The sequence below is a fragment of the Colias eurytheme genome, chromosome 25 (genome assembly GCF_061535395.1).
Source record: "Colias eurytheme isolate Ceu_HAF_F1 chromosome 25, ilColEury1 Martin Lab GWU primary, whole genome shotgun sequence".
NCBI classification, from domain to species: Eukaryota; Metazoa; Arthropoda; class Insecta; order Lepidoptera; family Pieridae; genus Colias; species Colias eurytheme.
In genome coordinates, this window is record NC_143004.1 from 3,393,701 (window position 1) to 3,416,090 (window position 22,390).

At 32.6% G+C, this 22,390-nt stretch overlaps 2 protein-coding genes across 2 annotated transcripts; one reads left to right on the forward strand and one right to left on the reverse strand.

Annotated features, from left to right (window-relative positions):
* The first annotated feature begins 119 nt into the window (after positions 1-119).
* Gclm (Glutamate-cysteine ligase modifier subunit) lies at positions 120-9,323 on the forward strand. Its single transcript, XM_090116306.1, has 6 exons — positions 120-518; positions 4,107-4,377; positions 5,625-5,768; positions 6,815-6,931; positions 7,681-7,866; positions 8,408-9,323. The coding sequence occupies exons 1-6, from the start codon at positions 423-425 to the stop codon at positions 8,563-8,565; spliced, it is 972 nt and encodes a 323-aa protein (XP_089972432.1). The 5' UTR covers positions 120-422; the 3' UTR covers positions 8,566-9,323.
* A 2,140-nt stretch (positions 9,324-11,463) lies between these two features.
* On the reverse strand, positions 11,464-13,133 carry LOC149897522 (uncharacterized). Its single transcript, XM_090116518.1, has 4 exons — positions 13,049-13,133; positions 12,399-12,621; positions 12,211-12,272; positions 11,464-12,136 (listed from the first exon to the last, which is right to left on the reverse strand). Exons 1-4 carry the CDS (start codon positions 13,131-13,133, stop codon positions 12,096-12,098), a joined length of 411 nt encoding a protein of 136 aa, XP_089972644.1. The 3' UTR covers positions 11,464-12,095.
* Between the last annotated feature and the right edge of the window lie 9,257 nt (positions 13,134-22,390).

Genomic DNA, 22,390 nt, shown 5'->3' on the forward strand with positions numbered 1-22,390 from the left:
AAAAATAATAAGAAATTTAATCTGTAGTCTGAGTAGTACATAATATCTGTATTCTTCTTCCACTTCACGCTGTCAATAATTAATTGACATTTGACAGTAGGTCTGTAGGTACCTATCTAATTTCCTTGAATTTTTCAAACATTTTAAAATTTAAAAGTCATGTCTACTAAGTCCGATTACAACTGGTAAATTATAATGTAGAATAGTCAAGGCCAAAGGCACTATCTATTTCGTCACACTGCGTTATAATGAATCATGTATAACATAAACAGTTGATAAATTATTGTTACTTCAGCAGTTAAGATCTATGTGATATAAATGAGCGAATAAATTAGTATTTCAGTGTATTCTGTTTCAAACGGTTGTGTAGGAATAACAGCGTCAAGTATTGAGTTAAAACGTATTAAGTTTATTTGATAAAAATGTTAAAAAGTGCTTCAAAAGTGACAATAAACACTGGTAATGTGTTAAACCTCATTGATATCAAGAAAAAGGCTGGGCAAAATGTAACTGAAGAGGTGAGCTAACTGATTAATTTCAATCAACTAAATCGTGTTTTACAGAAACCAATAACCAAATTATAACACTCAAAATCTAGTTTAATATTCGCAATCTGTGTGAAGACATAAAAAAATATTGTTTGATAAAGAATATAATTAATTAATGAACTATGACATAAACACAATGATAATTGATTGGCATATGACAGTTAGAAAAAAGTTCAAGGTTTTATTTTTTTAACCCAGTTTCAGTCCTAGTCCTAGATGAGGTTATCAACAAACAAAGCAAATATTTTTATATATAATCTAAACGGACGCAGTGAATTACTTTTATTTATTCAGAACTTAAAAAGGCCTTTATATATTGTTGTTATCTATAAAAAATATATTGTTTTTTTTTTTCAAAAGTCTGCTTTGCGGTTTATAGTCAAGCACTAACTTTATCTATCAACAAATTGAAAGTCTCGAAAGTCAAATAGAAATAGAAACTCTTTATTATGTACTTAATTTCAGCATTTTATTAGCTAATAATAATTTACAAGTAAAAGTAGTAAACTGTCAAATTCTGAAACTTTTTTATAAATGTAAAAAATGATTTTAAAAAGACAATACAATGTGAAATCATCATCATCATCAGCTCACATACATTCCCACTGCTGGGACACGGGCCTCCTATGAGGATACAGGCCATAATCCACCACACTGGCCAAGTGCGGGTTGGCCGATACATGTCGGTTTCCTCACGATGTTTTCTTTTACCGTTTGAGGTGTGGTGATGTTACAACATGCGTAGATAAATTTAAAAAGACGTGTGGCACTCGGGGACTGCCGCGGTAAAGCTATTGCATGCTATGCCTTCAAGCCACACCTCCGTGCCCATCAGAGTGGGTTCGGTCCCCGCGCTCAAGCCCGCGATAGAAGCTATGCAATAGCTTAAAATTAATTTATTTCCTGCGTGCTCCTCCGGTTTCGAACCCCAGACTTATCGATTCAAAGTCCGAGGTCTCACCACTGAGTCACCACTGCTTTTAATGTGAAATGCGTTTAATAAAATTAATATTAAAACTTAATTTTCTATTTGACTCTACATTCAATCTGCATACAGAATCAGAAATGTATTTTTCGTACACCTAAATGATAAGAGTAATGCAGAAGAATCTTTGCGGGGACAGTAAGTATTATAATAAAAAATGAATGGGATAAAAAATTGCATTATGTTAAATTGCCGTGGTGTGTTGTGATGGGTCGTGTCCCTGTAATCACTTCATTGTATAAAACAAAGTCGCTTCCTCTGTCCATATATCCCTTTGTATGCTTAAATCTTTAAAACTTTGCAACGGATTTTGATGCGGTTTTTTTTTTAATAGATAGAGTAATTCAAGAGGAAGGTTTTAGTATATAAATTTAGGCTTAGACAAAGCGGGCGAAGCCGCGGGCGGTAAGCTATTTCCCCAGCATGGTGTATCGTGAATCATGCTTAAAAATGTCATGCTTACACTAATAACATGAGATTTAAAAAAAAATTGGTTTCAATCTTATTATTAACACCTCTTTTCATAGTTAATCCACATATCAAGAACTAATAATAATGACACATATTTACAAAGTGTGCTCATGTATCTATTATAGTATATTAAAATGTATACAGTGAATGACTAGCATAAATTTGAACGGTTCTAGATTATCTATGTGTTCAAAGGATTGAGTTAAGTATATCCATATAAACTACAGGAAATGATTTATCAGCAAATAACTGGGTAAATTTTGAATTCACCTTACTTGTGCCTTAACAAAGATGTTTAAATAAAGTAGAATTTGTCAAGCCCTTCTCAAGATTTAACCTTAGTAACACATTTGGTGAATCATTTTTATTATAATTAGAAAGATATTACATATCAGGGTGTAATTGTTAGGTGTGCACAGGTGATTACTCCGTAACTATTACATATATCAAAAAACTTTAAACTGATATAAAAAGTACTTTAGCTAATGAGTAAAATGGCAAAAATATAAATTTAAAAATATAATCAGAAATATCCAAAAATGTTAAATTAAACTTCAACTCTCATACATTTAGTATGAGATAAAAATAACCCATACATTTATTATGAAAGGTTTTAGTTCTTTTTTTGCTTTAATTACCGAGCTTGTCATTGTATTGCATGATGAGGACATCACTTCAAACATCTACTTTGAATACTAAATGAATGGAAAATAAAACTACCCTATTTGGCACAAGAAACTTAGGTAATCTATACATATAATAAATCTGTAGAAGGGTCAATTCTGTACATTGAAAATATTGAAAAAATAAATAGCAGGGGGTGTTACTGGATCGATACCAAACCCAAATATGTGATTAAAAAATTTTTTGTCTGTCTGTCTGTATGTGAAGACATCACGTGAAAACTAACGGTTCGATTTCGATGAAACTTGGTATAATTATACCTTATTATCCTGGGCGTAAAATAGGATACTTTTTATCCTGGAAAAATACGTAGAAAAAAAATTAATCTTAATTTTTCAGTTTTATCCATAGACGTTGTTCTGTAGAACCGCGAACACACGTTGCGTATTATTATAGGCCTAGCCGTATTTGGGTCCAATAGATATTTATAAGATGTCATTGTCAGAGTTAATCAAAACGGAGACCATCCACGCGAAGACCGACATCCGCGCGGACGGAGTCGCGGGCGGAAGCTAGTATCTAATAAAACCTTTGAATTCATACTGAATACTTCATGCTTGGCATCCTTGTTGATTTTTGAACATGTTGCACAATTTGAGGTATCGTATTATCATAACAAGGAAGTCGTAAGGTACTTCTGTATAATCTATCGACAAGTACTGATACATAATACAAAAAGCAAAGATAAGTTATTTATAGTGTATAGGTAATCACTTATATGGGTGGTGCTAATGATTATAGATTTATTTACTTAATCTTACTAGTGTGATTAACATACCAACTTACATTTATTGTATAACTTAAAAAGAATTATATGTTAGGAGTAGTTTTATGTCAAGTTTTTAAGTTTAATTGGAAGCACTGATCTCAGGATCTGCTGGTCCAATTTGAAAAATTCCTTAAAATAGATTTTACAGTTTAATAATAAATGCCGCAATATTATGTACTGGCTTTTAAGGAACTGTAAAAAAAGACATAACTTCTATTCCGTTTTGAAATAACCTCTTTGAGAAGTCAAGCAAAAAAATGACCTTCCAAAATAAATCGGCCATATCATATCAATCATTCCTATCATTAAATAATCTGTCATTAATTAGTGCGTGATTAAAGATTATAGATAAAAGCAAATATTTTATATCACAACAACTCCTGCATCTTGGTCCTTCGAGCCGGATTTTCTTGTTAGTGAATTGAAATTGAAAGAATAATGTTGCGTTGTATTGAGATGTTTTCAAGTTTTTGAATTAAACTTCAATAAGCACGTTGAGAATAAAGTTTCAAGGTCGCATCATAGCAATAACGTCACGTAACGAAAGGCGACGATTTTGGTATATATGAATCTTGCCAAAGAAGTTCTTCTGACACTTGTGCTCAGCACACACTCTTTTTAAATTATAATTACGATTTTCGCATTCTAGCTTACAGAAAGCATCAAGCTAACACTATCAGAATGGGGGACACAGAACGGCCAGCCGATGCAAAACGGTACAACAGAGTCGAAGGCACCATCGGAGAACTATATGGTTCTATCGACGTCAAAGGCATCAGAAGCCGTGGTGAATATCACCCGACAGCATGATGACGTTCAAAATAAAATGGCAGAGGAGGAACGCAAGAATCTGAAGATTGGTGTGAAGATATTCATCAATGAGGATAGTACGGCTGCATTGATTGAGTGCTTGGAGAATGGTGAGTGGCTGTGTTATTTTATAATACTGTCTTCCGTTTTGTTTACGTAATGATTAATAAAGAAATTTCTTTTAGTGTTTAATCTATTAATTACCTGCTTAAATTGGCTTCGCCCGGGTTAATCTACATTACAAAATAAATAAAATATTTGCTTTGTACTTCATCTCTTTTTAAATTGGTAGAAAGTTTTTGAGTGAAATCCTTCATGAAATCGTAAAAAAATACTTACAAATATTATTCATTTACCCTGTTTCAACCTGGGTGTTATCTGTCAAAAGTTAAATTGTAAAAGATACTTACATCATCATTTTATTTTACCTGGACCTGAGACCTATCTATCTAAAGTCGATTCTAACCACTAATGCCCGAAATTAATAATCAATCTTGATCCCGTTTTGCCCATCTCTGATTGATATATCAATCCATTTTTCGCCTATGTTATCATCAATGCAGCAGATTCTAGAATCTAGATTACAGTAATTAATTGTTATGAATGAAGCCAGCAATTCATCTTGCATAATTAGACGTACAGTGTACATATTGTACCTTGAATAAGTCATTATGTTGAATTATATGTTCTTTGTTCATAAAAATGTTCAATTAAAATACATAAAGTATTTATAATTTGATTTGTTAGTATTTTGTATATTAATTAATTTATAGATGTTTATTAATTTAAGTCTTCACAAACCACTATATGAGCAATATCTTAAAATACATTTTTTTATGAAAATGAGACCAATTTTGCATTCATTTCTATTTATAAATATTAATAGTTGTTAAGAGATTGCATTGGATTGAAAGGTCTAAGTTTCTTTGAACAGCTTATATTGCTCAAGTACCTACATAATATGTACTGGCCAGTTTTAGTTGAACAGAACATTAGCGATACTTCCAAGATTCCAGTTGCTTAATGCAGCAAAAAAGAGGTTATACAAAAAACCTGAAAAATACGTCAAAATAAAGACCTGTTTGTACTTTGTATATTTTATATTGCATTTAATGTTAGAAATTAGGTGCTAATTAATTAATCTCTCGATCTGCAATTCTTAAGACGATCTGATTTAGTTATATAGTCTGAACTCTGAATGATTGAAATATGTATCCTCTTATTTTTTTTATAAGAGAATATTTTTTACCTCAGTTATTTAAAGCTCAATTTGAATATGGGCTATTCATCTCTAAGAGCGACCACCGTCCAATTTTCTTATAGAACATTTAATTCAAATATTTTTTTTTAATTTCAGTGTTCACCGCGCTACGAACGGAGTTTATTGAAAACGTCATACTGTCCTATAATCCTGATATCACACATAAGGAAGACACGCGTGACGACACCGTGAAGAACGCGTTTACTAAAGCATCTCCCATTTCTCTGGGCAGTAATGTCGGTGAGTAAATTGAAATGATAGTTTTAAAAAAAATATTGAAAAAATGCTTTGCCTTATTGTTATTGTTTTAAGATTTAGAAGGTTTTGTCAGCTACAGAATCAAGGCCTCCAAAACTCTACCTAGGAATTTTTGGTCATACTAAAGTTATTTCAACAATTTTACAGGTAAAGAAATCGATAAAATACTTAAACTTTACCTAATTTTATTTCTACAAAGTTTAGTCTATCATAAATAATAAATATCTGCTTAAAAAAAAATTTTGATTCCACAAATCGGCAATGAACGTTTCTTTAATATGTAGCGATTAAATAAATGTCTGTTATACTATTAATAGAAGCCTATTAAAAAGAGATTGGAAGGTTTTTCGTTTTATCCTTAGTGCCCATTGCTCATGGTCGAGGTGAACGAATACTGTCCAAAATTTGGCATTTCGTGACGCGATGTCCAATACAGATCTTGCATTATTTGATACGATACTTCAGAGGTAAGAGAATTATTTTTCTTATCCTCTGTACCTATATTTATAGTTTATGCTTTTCTGTTCTGTTATATTCCATAATAATACTGCTAAAAATGTATCGGGAAAATATAGAAGGAGGCGGAAATATAATTTTATTAAATAATAGAAAAACTTCAATCACGAGGCGGGATTCGAACCCGCGTCTTTCCGCCATTCCGAAGCGACGCCTGACCAACTCGACCACCCGTGATCCCGCCAGGAGGCCTTGATTCTTGATGATAGTTAAATCTTGAGATATAAATATCGCTTCATGCAAAAAACACATGTCATATTTTTATACTCCATGTAACTTTTCTAATATTCTAATTTATTAATTACTAATTAGAATATTAGAAAAGTTACAGATATTTCTGTCGATTAATGATAATCACATTTACTTTGTCACAAATTAGTTTAATTTTTTAATTATTTCAATTTTAACGGAAAGGCGCCAAATCAATTCTATTCATATAAAAACAGCCTTTTTTATTGTTATTTATATTGAGTTTATTGTTTATTTAGTTTGTCTTTTTCTTGATGTTACAGGACGCATTCCGAGTACAGAAATGGAGGCGGACAGTGAGTCAGATGCCAAGAAATGTGAAGCTATTCTGCCCGGTATCAAAGTATTGTGGGCCGTTCTCGAGGACTATGTGAAAGATGGTAATCATTTAACCCATTGACCACCGTAAGGCCCGATCGGGGCGCGACACAATAGATTTTCTATTGTGTCTGTGATACCGAGGACTGATGGATTAATAGATATTTACTAAAATACAATCTTAAATAAAGTAGAATAAAGTTTAAATCTCAGGAACTACTGGTCCAATTTGAAAAATTATTTCGATGTTAGATATCCCATTTATCGAGGAAAGCTATAGGCTATACTCTAAAGAATATCATCACGCTAAGACTAACAAGAGCGGAGCAATGCGAGTAAAACCGCGGGGCACAGTTAGTTAATTATAAAAATGATCAAGTCAATCAGTGTGTAAATGCACCATTAAACAGTTGTTTGGGGTTGGAATTGTTGGTTGTTCGGGCAGCGGTGAAGCTGTCCAAAGCGCAGATCAGCCTCGCGTCGTCACTTAGCTCGTCAAAAATGAGCTTTATTTTTGAGTACACAATAGTCCGAGAAAATTAAGCCGAAAATGGACCATTAGCGGAAATAATTACTACAGCTGTTATTCTTTGATATGTCCAGATGATCATATCAAAAGTCCTCAAGAGCGGGAGGTGAGCTGACACAAATAGCATTATGGTTACTTCTAGGAAAATTTTGTACATAAAATTTCCTTTAAAGTATTTCCTATAATATTTTGTACGGTCCAACCTTAAGGAACTTCACGGGGGGGGGGGGGGTCAAATTTATTTTATTTTCGCTAATTTGACTAATTTATTCGGACCATAAGGGCGTGTCCAGCAACTGGGCGTGGCTGACGTAGGCGGTGGTTGTCTGTACAAACTGCACGCGTGGGCCGCGGTCAAGCCTTCCATAGCGCAGATCAATCTCGCTTCGTGCTGTGTGGTCCCGCCGTCTCTACATGCTTTCTGTAAGGCGAATGATGTTCAATTGCTGACGCATGCTGATCCGCCAGGTGAGATTTTTGTTTTGTAAATGTTTTTTTTTTAAATGAATGTAATTTTTAATACATAGTTTCAGTTTCTTGTGCTATTTTTCCTTTCTTTGGTATTTTTGACGTGACAACGTCTTATAATTCGATATAGCCAGCTGCACGCACGAAACAACATGACTCATGCGGCGTTACCTCGCTCTGAGGCGTTCCGTAAGGCTTGAAGTGCAAGCGAGAGCGCGGAACGAGCAACAAAGAAGCACAATCGGCCTTAAGACGTTGTCACGTTCAACTATCGCCAGTAAACCGACTTTACAGATAACCAATTTTTCATTTTAATGTTATATATACGTCATTGTAGACTAGCGACAGCGTGCCACGCTCGCTTGCGCTCTCTAATCATACGTTATTATTGCCATAGAGACATAGACTATCTATATTTTTGTAGCAAATTAACCATTTTTTTTCTGGAAATATAGTACATACGTTACATTCATACTGTATACTACATTTTCCGAACACTAAAAATTGAAATTTCTTACTATCACGTTTTTATCAATTACAGATCTACTATCAGTAGCGGCAGTAAAAACGCTAACAGACGCAGGCATCGGTTGCAACAACCTAGACTGGTGTGCTCGATACCAAGTGCATATTAAATGTCGCGGTGTTCTAGCGCTCAAGGGTTATGTGTGTAAAGCTACCGTGGGAGAACAGAAATAGAACATTCTAGAATGTTCTCGAACGTTCTAGAACGATATGGAAACGTTGTATAATGTTCTCGAATGTTCTAGAATATTATGGAATGTTCTATAATGTTGTAGAATGTAATGGAACATTAAATAATGTCCTCGAACGTTCTAGAATGTAATAGAACGTTTTACAATGTTTAAGAATGTTATGGAACGTTGTATAACGTTCTCGAACATTATTTAATGTTATGGACATTATACAATATTATCGAGTGTTCAAGAACGTTATGGAATGTGGTACAATGTTCTCGAACATTCTAGAATAGTGTAATATGTTCTCGAATGTTCTAGAACGTTACGGAATGTTGTACAATGTTATCGAACGATCTGGAATATTGCGTAAAATTTTAAAATACCTTACATGCATTTATTTGCATTAGCATGTTCTAGAATTTTCGGGAAGATTTTAGAATGTTCGCGTATTGGCTGTGTGTAAAACCATCACAAAAGAATTATGTGTTTACAAACCAAGTGAAGTGAATCCGGACACACTTAATATTATAATATAGGCAAGCAAAAACAGTATGATCCTTGAACATTCTATAGCGATTGTAATTTGTATTCTGGAATATTCTATAGTGAATGAAAATGTAACTGAGAAGGTAATATATATTTTAGCAGAATTGACTACGGAGTGAGATTAGTTTAAAAGTACGTTACGTACGTTAAGTAACTGTGTTGTATGCTATTTAAAGGCAGGAATATTCCAGAATACAAGGGTATGTTCCAAAAAAACCTGTGCAAGTATAACATTGTCTAGAGTCTAGACTTTAAAAAAAAACGAAAAAATGCAAATTAAGCAAATGTTACGTTTTGTAATTTAATTTAATAAATTAAATATTATTTAATATCTAAAATAAATATAGATTCCTTCATTGAAAATGACTTTTTTTAAAGTCGGTTAAAAACATGGAAGATGCTGACTGTTTTTTTTTAAATAAATTTAAATGAATTCTTATGGATTAGTACTTTTATGTTTAAAATAGTAAGTTTATTATAAATTAAAAATATTATTTAATCCAAAATTTTTATGAGCTTTTGTGTTAATATACTTAATTTAAAAATTGGTGCTTGTCCATAAAAACATAATGGTATGAAATAGCAGAAGCACATAATCATTCCTTCATAGTTACATGTGTAGTTTTTACGAATACAACTTTAACATAGAATAATACTAAACTCATCCTTTATATGAATAAATATAAATTACATTAAAGTATCAAAATCATAATTCACACTGTAAGACGCCTAAATAAATTTATTGTTTCGCTCATGTAGGTTCTAAATGAGATTTGTGTGATAAGGACAGAACATTCTATAGCTATTGACGGATTTATACACTTTTGTAACATGCCAATAAAAAAAATATAAAAATTTACTTTTTTAATTCTCTGGTTTGAAATTTAATATAAACTATTTTTGAAGGTGCAAGTGATATGGCAGATGCTTATTTTTTTATTGGCATGACATACATTTCATATAATTTTTGTAGACTATAAAAAAATGAATTACACGAGTTACTTAATTACTTAGCATTTCTATAGATATACTTAAATTATTTGTTAAGTTATTATAATTAATATGCTGGGAATATAAAATCTCATATTAAAATGTGATGATAAATGCTTATATTAGATATAATATGCGAAAAATTGTTTGTTCACTAAATGTTGAATGTTATCAAAAGTTTATTTAAGAATAAATTTGCGACATACAATATGTGTTTTATTTAATAATTCCGTTGCATGCGATAACATTTTCATGAAGAGACTTCAAAAGTTTATTTAGTTTTCTTTTACTAGTCTCTTTTCTGGTAGAAAACGTCAAGTAACAATAGAGCTGCCTTAGTATAATAAAAGACATTCTTAACACGTAAAAAAATACATAGGTACTACTTAGGTACTTACGTACATAGGAACGTACTTTTTTCTTTGAACTCGTCTATGCGAGTAAATATATATTTTAAAGCTTTACAGAAATGATACATACCTAACGTTACGCACCCTCGAGTCAAATAAAAACTCTGCCCCCCTAGACAAGTGGCGATAAACGTATCTCCAGCTTACGTCAATCTCATACATTCTTAAGACGATACACAAAAAAAAATCTACTGCTTGGCGGGCGGAGTCTAATAGCTCGCTATCGCGAACGCGGGTGTGCGCGAAGTCATTCTTGCATACTCGCCGCGCTGCCGCTGGTCGACTCGGGACAAACATGTATGGAGTCGTCATACAGTTATAATATTGTTATACATATATTTAATTGTTGATTTTTTGGTTTTATTTTCTTGCTTATAAACACAAAATTATCTTCTTTTTAACAACTACTTAGACATTATTAATAATTATTAATTATTATTATTTCGTAATGTTTACTTTATTACAAAATAATACAGGTTATAAATAATCTTTAAAATAACAAAAAATATTGTTACTCTGAAAAAATGAAATGGTACCTAATTACGCGGACTACTGAATTGATTTAGATAGAATTTGATGCTGACGTAGATATTACATCATGCCCAGAAATGAAAGGTACTATTTCTGAAAGAAGTTATAAACCCTAATTCTTCTCAGTCAAAGTCAAGAGTGGAAGATATCGCTAATACAGTAAAACTGATGCGAAACTTTGGATGTTAATTTGTATATTTTTTTGTTAGTTGTTACTTAATCACGTCAAGACTACATTACCAATTTTGATAAAATATAGCTAATTGCCTGGATTTACACAAAGGATACTTTTTATCCGAACTGAACACTTCTGTGGGATAAAACAGGATTCACGATATAACCTAATTCCACGCGGGCAAAGCCGCGGTCGGAATGATATTTTTTTAAATAAAAAAATTGTTTAAAAAAAACACAAAATATATTGACGCATGTATTTATTTTTTGCACTCTATTATAATTGTAATTATTCATTACAAATAATCAAAATAAAATAGCCAGAACAAAGTTAGGCCCTGGTAGGATAGGTAGGCAGGTACAGCAATGTGAGACGAACACTGGCTTATTTATACCAATAATAATGTATTATAAACATTAAATTAAGTTTACTTTCTAACAACAAAAATACATAATATTAGCTAATGTGAAAACGAATCAACCAATCATCCCACAACAATGAAATGTGCACACAAATATTCATCCAAATCGGTTCATGTGATTAGGAGGAGTGACTGCAGCGCCATCCTCCGGGCCCAATTGTGTTTCCAGATCACCCAGGAACTCAATTTAATATACTTACACAAAATTTTTCGAAATGAAAACTCACATTACTATGTAAATATGAATATAAACCTGTTTTAGTACTAAGCAATTTCCCGCACAGGTGTAGTAAGTATAAATGAAATAAATATCAACATCAAATTCTTTATACAACATACTTATCTACCACCTACTAAGAAATTCTTGTTTTTTCGTATTTTTTTAAAATATAATACTACTCCAACGAGCTCCTGTTCCATAATTCCATATTACGTCCACCATACTTCCACTAAGTTCACCATGATTTTTTATTTCTTCGCACTTTGTTGCTTTTTGCTAAAAATGGAATCATGCGATAAAACCAGTAGAGCGTTGATAACATACATTTTTGACTGAATAAAGGTACTTACAAAGGAGTGGGTTCACATTGTGAACAATCAGTGGGTTTATTTTCCTTCTGGATTCCGGATTTCTGAAAAGATTATTTATGCTATAAATGAAAAAATCTTACACATTCGTTATGTACTTAAAACAGGGGTACATATCAAACATCGTCTATAATACAATTATCATCAAATTTAAAATAAAACCAACTTACTTCATTAATTTGTTCCAATTGTAAGCATTCTTTTTCCTCCAACCTTTATGTTTCTTCTTCTTATTTTCTTTATTGTCCCCATTTGTCTCATTTTGTCTTATCGTGTTGTCACCCTTTTTTACGATTGCGCAAGCGACACAAGTTCCCCGTGTGACGGCCGTAGCGGGAATGACTCGTGCAGCGATCGGGGTAGGAAGGTACAGGGCGGCTCTCGCTATATTGGCTGGTCAGGCGCTAATTTCAAGTATTTCTTGTTTATTTCAAAACCATCGCATATTTCAAAATTCTAACACGGTAGACGTATAGGTTGTATATTTTATAGTTAATATCCAAAAGGTCGTAACTTTACGTTTGTTATTTTGAAGATGCCAGAGATTAAAAAAAAATAACAATGAGAACTTTGTATTTTTTTTCTATCGAGAAAATATCATGGAATCATGTTTCTAAAACGGTAGACGTATTGTGTTACTATTGAACTTTCTTGTCAAGAATTTTCATCACGACAACTTTAATAATATAAAAATTACGAAGGTTTAAAAAGGGCCGTAAATGTTAGAAAAATTAATTCATCACCTTAATCTATTCTATTAAACTTTACGCTAATAGAAAACCACTTGTCTAGGGGGGCAGATTCCGAATTCTCGTCATACCTAATATAAAATGGCGAGCGTTTGTGAAGTGACGACGTCGTTTGTAAACGACGAAATTATACAATTTCCTTGCGACTAATACCATTTTGGTGTTAAGAAAATCGACCAATATAAACAGAATTATGCCCATCTCACAAGAGTACCTATAATATGGTCTTTAGTCATTTATTGTATAAAATTAGCAACGCTGTAATTTCTGATGAAAAAAGCTCTGCCTATATCACACAGCACAAACTTTTAGCGCCTGGCAGAAAATAATATGCAAATACATTTTCGTAATCGTAGTATAATAGGTACCTACTAAATACTCTGGACATGGTTCTATATTTTGTATACGTAGTATATTATTATTAGTCTGTGGTTCTATATAAGTATTTACGTAACAACTGTAGGATTGGATCACAAATTTTGTAGCCGTATTATATTATTAAGGAAATATCGTGAGGAAACTGTCATCTAAAAAAAACAAAAATTCTACGACACCTGAGATCTTTGATCTGCTTGAACAGGCTTGAACTAAAATACCCTGATGAAAATAATAATGTCTGTGATAATGTCATATCATATAAATAACAAATATATAACAACTAGCGGTCCGCCCCGGCTTCGCCCGTGGTACATATTTCGCAATAAAAAGTGGCCTATGTCCTTTCTCGGGTATCAAAATATTATCTCTATACCAAATTTCATGCAAATTGGTTCAGTAGTTAAGGCGTGATTGAGTAACAGACAGACAGAGTTACTTTCGCATTTATAATATTAGTATGGATGTGCTATTTATTAAAAAGGTTTGAAGTTGGTGCCGAACAGCCCGTGCACCGACATCAAACCTTTTTAATAATATAGTAAATAATAATGTCAAATCTTTTTTATTTCTTACTTTTCCGTTTTTGAAGTCGGTTGTTTTTAACGCAGTTATTTTTATTAGTGAATATTAAGCTTTCCGTTCGATTAGAGCTTTTAATGAAAATTAAGCTCTCCGTGCGATTAGAGCTTTTTGTGAAAATTAAGCTCTCCATGCGATTAGAGCTTTTTGTGAAATTTAAGCTCACCGTGTGATAAGAGCTTTTTGTGAAAATTAAGCTTTCCGTGCGATTAGTTTTTTGTGAAAATTAAGCTCTCCGTGCGATTAGAGCTTTTTTGTGAAAATTTAGCTTTCCGTGCGAATAGAGCTTTTTGTGAAAATTAAGCTCTCCATGCGATTAGAACTCTTTGTGAAAATTAAGCTCTCCATGCGATTAGAGCTTTTTGTGAAAATTAAACTCTCCGTGCGATTAGTTTTTTGTGAAAATTAAGCTCTCCGTGCGAATAGAGCTTTTTGTGAAAATTAAGCTCTCCGTGCGATTAGAGCTTTTTGTGAAAATTAAGCTCTCCGTGCGATTAAGAGCTTTTTTGTGAAAATTTAGCTTTCCGTGCGAATAGAGCTTTTTGTGAAAATTAAGCTCTCCATGCGATTAGAGCTTTTTGTGAAATTTAAGCTCTCCATGCGATTAGAACTCTTTGTGAAAATTAAGCTCTCCATGCGATTAGAGCTTTTTGTGAAAATTAAACTCTCCGTGCGATTAGTTTTTTGTGAAAATTAAGCTCTCCGTGCGAATAGAGCTTTTTGTGAAAATTAAGCTCTCCGTGCGATTAGAGCTTTTTGTGAAAATTAAGCTCTCCATGCGTTTAGAGCTTTTTGTGAAAATTAAGCTCTCCGTGCGATTAGAGCTTTTTATGAAAATTAAACTTTCTTTGCGATTAGTTTTTTGTGAAAATTAAGCTCTCCATGCGATTAGAGCTTTTTGTGAAAATTAAGCTCTCCGTGCGATTAGAGCTTTTGTGAAAATTAAACTCCGTGCGATTAGAGCTTTTTGTGAAAATTAAGCTCTCCGTGCGATTAAGAGCTTTTTTGTGAAAATTTAGCTTTCCGTGCGAATAGAGCTTTTTGTGAAAATAAAGCACTCCATGCGATTAGAGCTTTTTGTGAAAATTAAGCTCTCCGTGCGATTAGAGCTTTTTTGTGAAAATTAAGCTCTCCGTGCGATTATGCGGTTATCAATTCGGTCGGTATATTTTTTTTTATGTATGTACACCGATTACTCCGAGGTTTCTGAACCGATTTACGTGATTCTTTTTTTGTTCGATGCGGGATGGTGTCGAATTGGTCCCATAATTTTTTTTTTCGGATAGGCCCAGTAGTTTTTATTTTATGAGCATTTTTGTCTGTACTCGATGACTAAGTTGATATGTAGCAAGTAACTTTGATTCACTTCCCGGTAACCGATTGAGCTGAAATTTTGTATACATATGTAAATTTGATAGCGATGAAACATTATCATGACATGAAGCTGATTTGATGATGGAATCGGAAGGTGGCCATAGGAACTCAGTAATATATTGACTCAACTTTATCGAGTTTGGGCTCGTTTGATTCGTGTTGAAAAATACACTAAAAAGTATTAAATAAAAATAACTGCGTTAAAAACAACCGACTTCCAAAACGGAAAAGTAAGAAATAAAAAAGATTTGATATTATTAACTACTACATAATATTATTGTACATATTTCGCAATAAAAAGTGGCTTATGTCCTTTCTCGGGTATCAAAATATCTCTACCTATACCAAATTTCATGCAAATTGGTTCAGTAGTTAAGGCGTGATTGAGTAACAGACAGACAGACAGAGTTACTTTCGCATTTATAATATTAGTATGGATGAGCAATAACCCAGTACCTAGATGACGTTTCATAAATGCTTGTAAAAGTCTATGACTTAGGTAATAGAGTTTGAGTTTGCTGTTCATACGTAGTCCTGAATATCAACACCACATTAATCAATAGCAGATCCACTTACCGGGTCCAATTGTGCTTAATAAACTTCAGCAAAATCGGTACAGGCGTTTATTGCATGAGGCAACAAATACAAGTACAGAAGATTTTTGTATGATGAGATATGCATCTTTCGATAAGTACTTAGCCATAGTGAGTTAGTACTAAATAGCCAGCCATATTTTATATCATTAATAGATATAAACAGCTACTCTGTACAAGATCACTACATAGTATAAAACAAAGTCGCTTTCTCTGTCCCTATGTCCCTATGTATGCTAAAATCTTTAAAACTACGCAACGGATTCTGATGCGGTTTTTTTAATAGATAGAGTGATTCAAGAGGAAGGTTTTAGTTTATAATTCATTATGTTTTAGACAAAGCGGGCGAAGCCGCGGGCGGAAAGCTAGTAGTATATGTAGCGACAGCTAATAAGTTTTTACTTTCAAACTTACAATACAAAATACGGAACGTTACGTTTCATTTCACTTTCAAGGATCTTGTATTTAAGTCAAGACCACCCCATCTTTCCGCTATTTATTAATATTCCGATCAGAGCTCGGAACGGAGCGAAAATCTATAATCGTGTGTTAAAAAAGGGGTAAAAGGAAACAGGATATTGCCTTCCGCGGCGACCCTCGACTGTTTATGTGCATACTTTAATTTTATCGTCGCATTATCGCTTGTAATTGTTGATGATATAATCGTAGGTAATATTGTTTGTAAGCTGTGAGCTAGGTGGTGAGGTACCTAACTTTTTGTTTGATTGGAATTTAGGTTCGAAGTTTGAACCTCGCCATTCAATAACATTTTTTTAAATATTAATTACTACTAGGTACCACCACAGACAATTATTATTAATTAATTAGGTACTGCTACATACATTATTTTGTCTTAAATGACCGACTCTAACCATTGAATCAGATGGTTTCCATATCAAAAATAGTGAATTATGATTTTTAGACAACAGGCCCATGTTGAAAAATTATGGGTCATTTGAACCACCAGGTGACCTATATCTAGAACGATATAAGAGCATAAAATAATAAGATTCAGCACTATGTCATGGGCCTGTAGTCTAAAAATCATAATTCACTATAGACAGTAGACTCCGTATTTATTTATAAGATGGTCTTGCTTGACGTTGCTGAGTTTAGGGATTAGAAGATGGAATTACACTTCTGTAAACAAATTAATGAATTGTATTTTATTACTCTACTAGTCTGCTAGAAAATGTAGTGAAAATATATCATAATAATATATGGTGAATAATTTGAGAACCTCCTCCTTTTTATCACGCTTTTGCTAGCGTGTACATGATTTTGACACACATTAAACATTTTTGAAGACTTAAAAAGATTTAAAAAGAGAGCCTATACCCACCTTTGACAGTCGGTAACAGCCTCACAAAGGTAACTTTGTGAGTGCTCATGGGCGGTGGTGATCACCTCACTAGGTGATACACCTGCTCCGTTACCCGCTCTATTATAAAATAGTTTGGAAAATCCAAAAGTGCACGCCTCATAATTTTTTTTAATAATTATTTATTAATTATTATTTTTGTTTATTTAATAACAATTAAACCACATCGAATCAGACCCTGAAAAATGAAAGGGTTCTATTCCTGAGCATACTCAAGCGTAAGAGAAAAAAAAAGACTCGATTAGTAAAGTATTTCGGTCGCTATCGTGTTAACAAGAAAATCCTCCGCACATACAGACACACGGACGTCCAAGACAGAACTTTTTTAAACTGTTTTTTAACTAGTTTAAATAACAAAAATGACATCAAAAATATCATGAATGTTAAAAATAGTGTTTTTTCTTAATATGTGTGTGTATGTATTATCTTACAAGTGCAATGTATGATACATAAAGACATTTTAAGTTTGAAAAATCAGATGTTTTGCGCGAAGTGACAGTAGTAGTACCCACCTCAACGCTTCGCTTATGAGGCGTGCAAAAGACGGTTTCAAATATAAGAAGGAGATTAGAAAACTCGTAATCAAAGCTCGTAATTAATACGGAATCAAGTGCATACACCTCATGGTGATGGTAATGACAATTAAAGCGAAAGGCAAGGACAACGTCACGTGTATCGTTACATCGAGAAAGCAAGAGTGCGACAATTTCACGCTCGCTGTGCGCACGCGCTGAACTTAAGCTTAATGGGGTAGGGTCGACAAAACAATTGATAAAAAATTTGAGCTTTTGTAACTTTATATTTTCCTGTAGTACAAATAACAAAGCACTTAGATGGTTATTCAGTAATGTACATTGTACATACAGTCATACAGATTACAATTGACTTTTTTAGTTCAAAAAGCTATACATATAGTAATAGACACAATGAATAAGTATTATAATATTATCTGTGGTAGTAGTTACTAATAATAGTTATTATAACAACAGGATACCTACTTTAAGTAAATAAGCACGTACAAATGTTTTACGAAAACTAATTTTCCCGTGTAAAATAATGTAGGTATACCTACAGCTATTTGAAGTTATTTAACAAATGATATAAGTTTTACTTTCTAGTTACTTACCTACTTATTAAGTTATTAATGATCTAATTATTACTTGCATTTTTGTCTTCTACTATGAATAATATCTAATCTGCAATTCTAAAATTTCATAGGCCTTTATTTCTATCTAACAACACTTTTTTGCTAACCGTCCACAGTCAGCCGATGCATGCATGGATCTCGCCAAAATTGTCCACACACAATTTGCCGCTTTCCATACGTTACGTTGTGTAAGACGGTAACTTTATAACAAAACCTATTTGCGATTTTTGTACATTCTCTAAATCGTGGATGAATTCTAACAAGCTGAGACTCTGCTACTGAAAGCCGCTTTACAATGGATTCGATAGTCCACTGCTTTCAGTCTGACAAAACCCAGGATTCTTGTCCCTGGGATACCATTGGTATTATAATTTATATTATTACTAGCTTTACGCCCGCGGCTTCGCCCGCGTTTACAAAGAAAAACCCGCATAGTTAATCCAAGTTACCATCTATATATGAACACACATGTGTGTTCATTGTAATCGTTTCAGTAGAATTTGCGTGAAAGAGTAACAAACATACACACACATCCATCCTCACAAACATTCGCATTTATAATATTAGTAGGATAGGGTCTATGCCTAGGAGCTCTGGATATGCGCATACGTTGTCTAGTCTTTAAAAAAAAGTTCAACAATAGTATGTACCTACGTTAATAATAAGATCATGAATGACTTTCCTGATAAAATGTTAGGAATATTTTTTATATTAATTTAAAAGGAAAAATTAAAAAGACTGCTAGCCTCTTCTGCTATGTACCACGCTACGAGCTGCGATAATTATGAGCAGATTAATGATTATCAAGGAAAAATATTACAAAAATGGGGAAAAATGTATAGGTAGTTACTAATATTATAAAGGTGAACAGTTTGTTTGAACGCGCTAATCTCAGGAACTACTATTTGAAATATTCTTTCGGTGTCAGATAGCCTATTTATCGAGATAGGCTATATGAGCTATATCATCACGCTAAGCAGGAGCGGAGCAATGCGGTTAAAACCGCGGGGCGCTCCGCAGTTTTAATCTATAGATATTGCAATAGGTAGATACATTACCTACAGTTTATCTTATTTATTATAAGAATAACATAATATAATTATAGTTTGAATTAGACTCATGTTCAATTAAAAGATACCTATTATATAAATAAGCAATCCTATAAGTTTCGTTAGGTAGCTGCAGGTTATATACCTACCTACCTACCTACTTAAGATTTTTAGACATGTAAATTAGATTATAATTTATAGAGATTATGTTCTGCCTTATGGACTCGTTAAAATTCATTTTCAATTTAGTTAAAGGTCCATAAAATCCATATGAAAAGCAAACAAACAAATTTATTTATTACAGTCTTGTGGTCTTTAGGTAGGTCCTTAGGTACGTACCAATTTTTCACATTTTAATGATACAAAAATCTCTTTCAACATCCAGACACAAATTATTTATTTGTTTACATGATTGCCAACTAGATAACCGATTATACTCGCTTCTTACTTTCATCCGCAGCGAAAAGAACGGAGATGAGCGAAACGCACCACGCACCAAATACTGGCTTGATTGTTTAGTTTCAGTCTTGAGTCTTGACAGTCAAGCCTTGACAGAGAATCATATGAATAATTATAGTTACCCTATATTGTACTAGCTTTCCACCGGTGGCTACGCCCGCGCCCGCGGTTTCAAAGAAAAACTCGCGTAGTTCCCGTTTCCGTGGAATTTCCGGGATAAAACCTATTCTATATTACTCGTGGATAACGTAGCTTTCGAATGGTGAAAGAATTTTTAAAATCAGTCCAGTAGTTTATGAGCCTATTCATTACAATTTATTTACAATCAAACAAACAAACAAACAAAGCTTTCCTCTTTATAATATTAGTGTAGATACATTGTATATAATAGATAGGTACCTACATACCTACCTAGTTTAAATTTGCATTCTAAGATTGTACCTTTTTATGCATACTGGAATAGTACCTAAGTACAATGCATTTTTCGTAAACCTGCGTGTTCCATGGAACTTCCATTGCTTGTATTGTGAAATTGGAATGGACAAATCTGAGTTTTAGATTTAGTAGGTACCTATGCATTTCATCTTGCCGGTTCGGAAATCAGTTTCTATTGAGAAATGAGAATAGAGGTAGGTAATGAAACTGTATTTTTTTTTTCGAAATCTTATAATTTAATAATCAAGCTTGAGAAAGGTAAGAAACAAAGGTGCCAGTAGTCTTCAACGAGAAAGAAATAGAAACTACCTACCTACATTTCCTATTTTCATTTTTATTATTAGTTACGCAGGTACCTACCCTGCCTAAAATTTTAAGATTTTAGCACACAAAGATAATAATTAATACCTTTGATTATATACATTATAATCAAAGGATAATACCTAATAACTAGGTATAAAGATAAGGATTTAAGTCTAAATAATTTATAGTTAGGTATTGATTGTTCGTTATAAAGATTAGGATGAAACTTGCATGAGGCAATTTTTTAATTTAGAATTCAGTCAATCAGAGTAAATAATTATTCGTACTACCATGCAATACTTAAAATTAAATAGGCAGGTACCTATATTATATAAATCATAACAATTTGATTATAAAAAATGGTTACACACGTGTAGATACATTACAAAAATGTTGAAATAAATAATTCACAATTTTAGTGAACTTTTTTATAGAATTTATATTTCGTGTACGCATATATTATATTACACTAACATTAAAATTTAAACGTAAACATCATTATATTACCTAAAGCGATGAAAAACTCGACTATTCACGATAAATAATACAAAAAACATCTGCTACATAACAGACAATTTACTCCTACCTAAAATTAACGCACTTTGGGAAGATCCCATAAAAGCCACATCCATTCTGGTCCATTCAGTAAACATCGCGTTGTCTCGCTCTAACACAAATAATATCCCAATATAAGAAAGGGACAGACAAAAAGATGCAGTCTCACAGCTAATCATACGTATCCAATGTCCGGTTTACGATTATAAAAATAAATAATACGATTTTTCATTTAATTTATTATTATCTGTGCTCATCGAAAATGCATAACAATAAGCACTGATAATTAAATTTACATACATTTGAAGTAATCTTCTAACACTCAATGATATAAATTGAGAGATAACTTTTTTTGAAAATACATCTTATCTTTCATAAAATAAGGTAAAAATTCGTTTGATTTTAATTTAATTGACATGAGATCTCTTAAAAGTAGGGAAGACAAGATTTGTGTTAAATCACCTGTAAAATAGTGCTGTCTCTTTTCGGCGTAATTCAACTTGCCTCTTGTGTGAGTGAGTGAGATATAGTTTTCATTGCGAGCTTACGACGCTTTGCGCATACGTTTGTTGTTGACTCAACAGGTTTTATCAGGGGCTGCAAACAGTTTATTGTGAATATAACAACATAAATAATATTTATTTTAATAAACTAATATCAATAATGACGTATTTAAGATAATCTTAATGCAGTTTATTTGATAAATTATATCGACAATTATCGAGTCTCAAGTAATGGAAAATTTATTTCGCTTAATATATTTTTTTTGTAGAGCAAAAAGTTTACGTAATAAATTCGTCGAGCTTTATGTATGAATAAAATAATATTCGTCCGTCGTTATATTTAAAAATGAACACATGATAAAATTAAACGTGATACACATTTAATGTGCACCTATTTATTTTAAATTTTAGCTAAATTTATTCTAGCTTTAAGAAACGGGTAAATTATATATATCAACTTTATTATTTTGCATCATAATCTTCAATAATACAAATACCTACTACAATTAAATTACTCTAAAAACTTCATATAGCTCTATTACTAATAATTATTTTTAATCAAAGTCGCGTATTTTAAAACGCACGCAATAAAAAAGGTTATTCATACCTGAATCAAGCGTTCGCTCAAGCTGAGGTGCGCGTGCGTCTCCAGTCGAT

Excerpts from the sequence above, each read along its gene's own strand:
- Gclm (XM_090116306.1), top strand. The coding sequence starts at position 423 with ATGTTAAAAAGTGCTTCAAAAGTGACAATAAACACTGGTAATGTGTTA. Across the intron at positions 5,769-6,814 it reads TTCTCTGGGCAGTAATGTCG|GACGCATTCCGAGTACAGAA; the intron begins GTGAGTAAATTG and ends TTGATGTTACAG. Across the intron at positions 7,867-8,407 it reads GACGCATGCTGATCCGCCAG|ATCTACTATCAGTAGCGGCA; the intron begins GTGAGATTTTTG and ends TATCAATTACAG.
- LOC149897522 (XM_090116518.1), bottom strand. The coding sequence starts at position 13,133 with ATGGTATTAGTCGCAAGGAAATTGTATAATTTCGTCGTTTACAAACGA. Across the intron at positions 12,622-13,048 it reads CGCTCGCCATTTTATATTAG|CCAATATAGCGAGAGCCGCC; the intron begins GTATGACGAGAA and ends GCGCCTGACCAG. Across the intron at positions 12,137-12,210 it reads CAATGTGAACCCACTCCTTT|CAAAAAGCAACAAAGTGCGA; the intron begins GTAAGTACCTTT and ends TTCCATTTTTAG.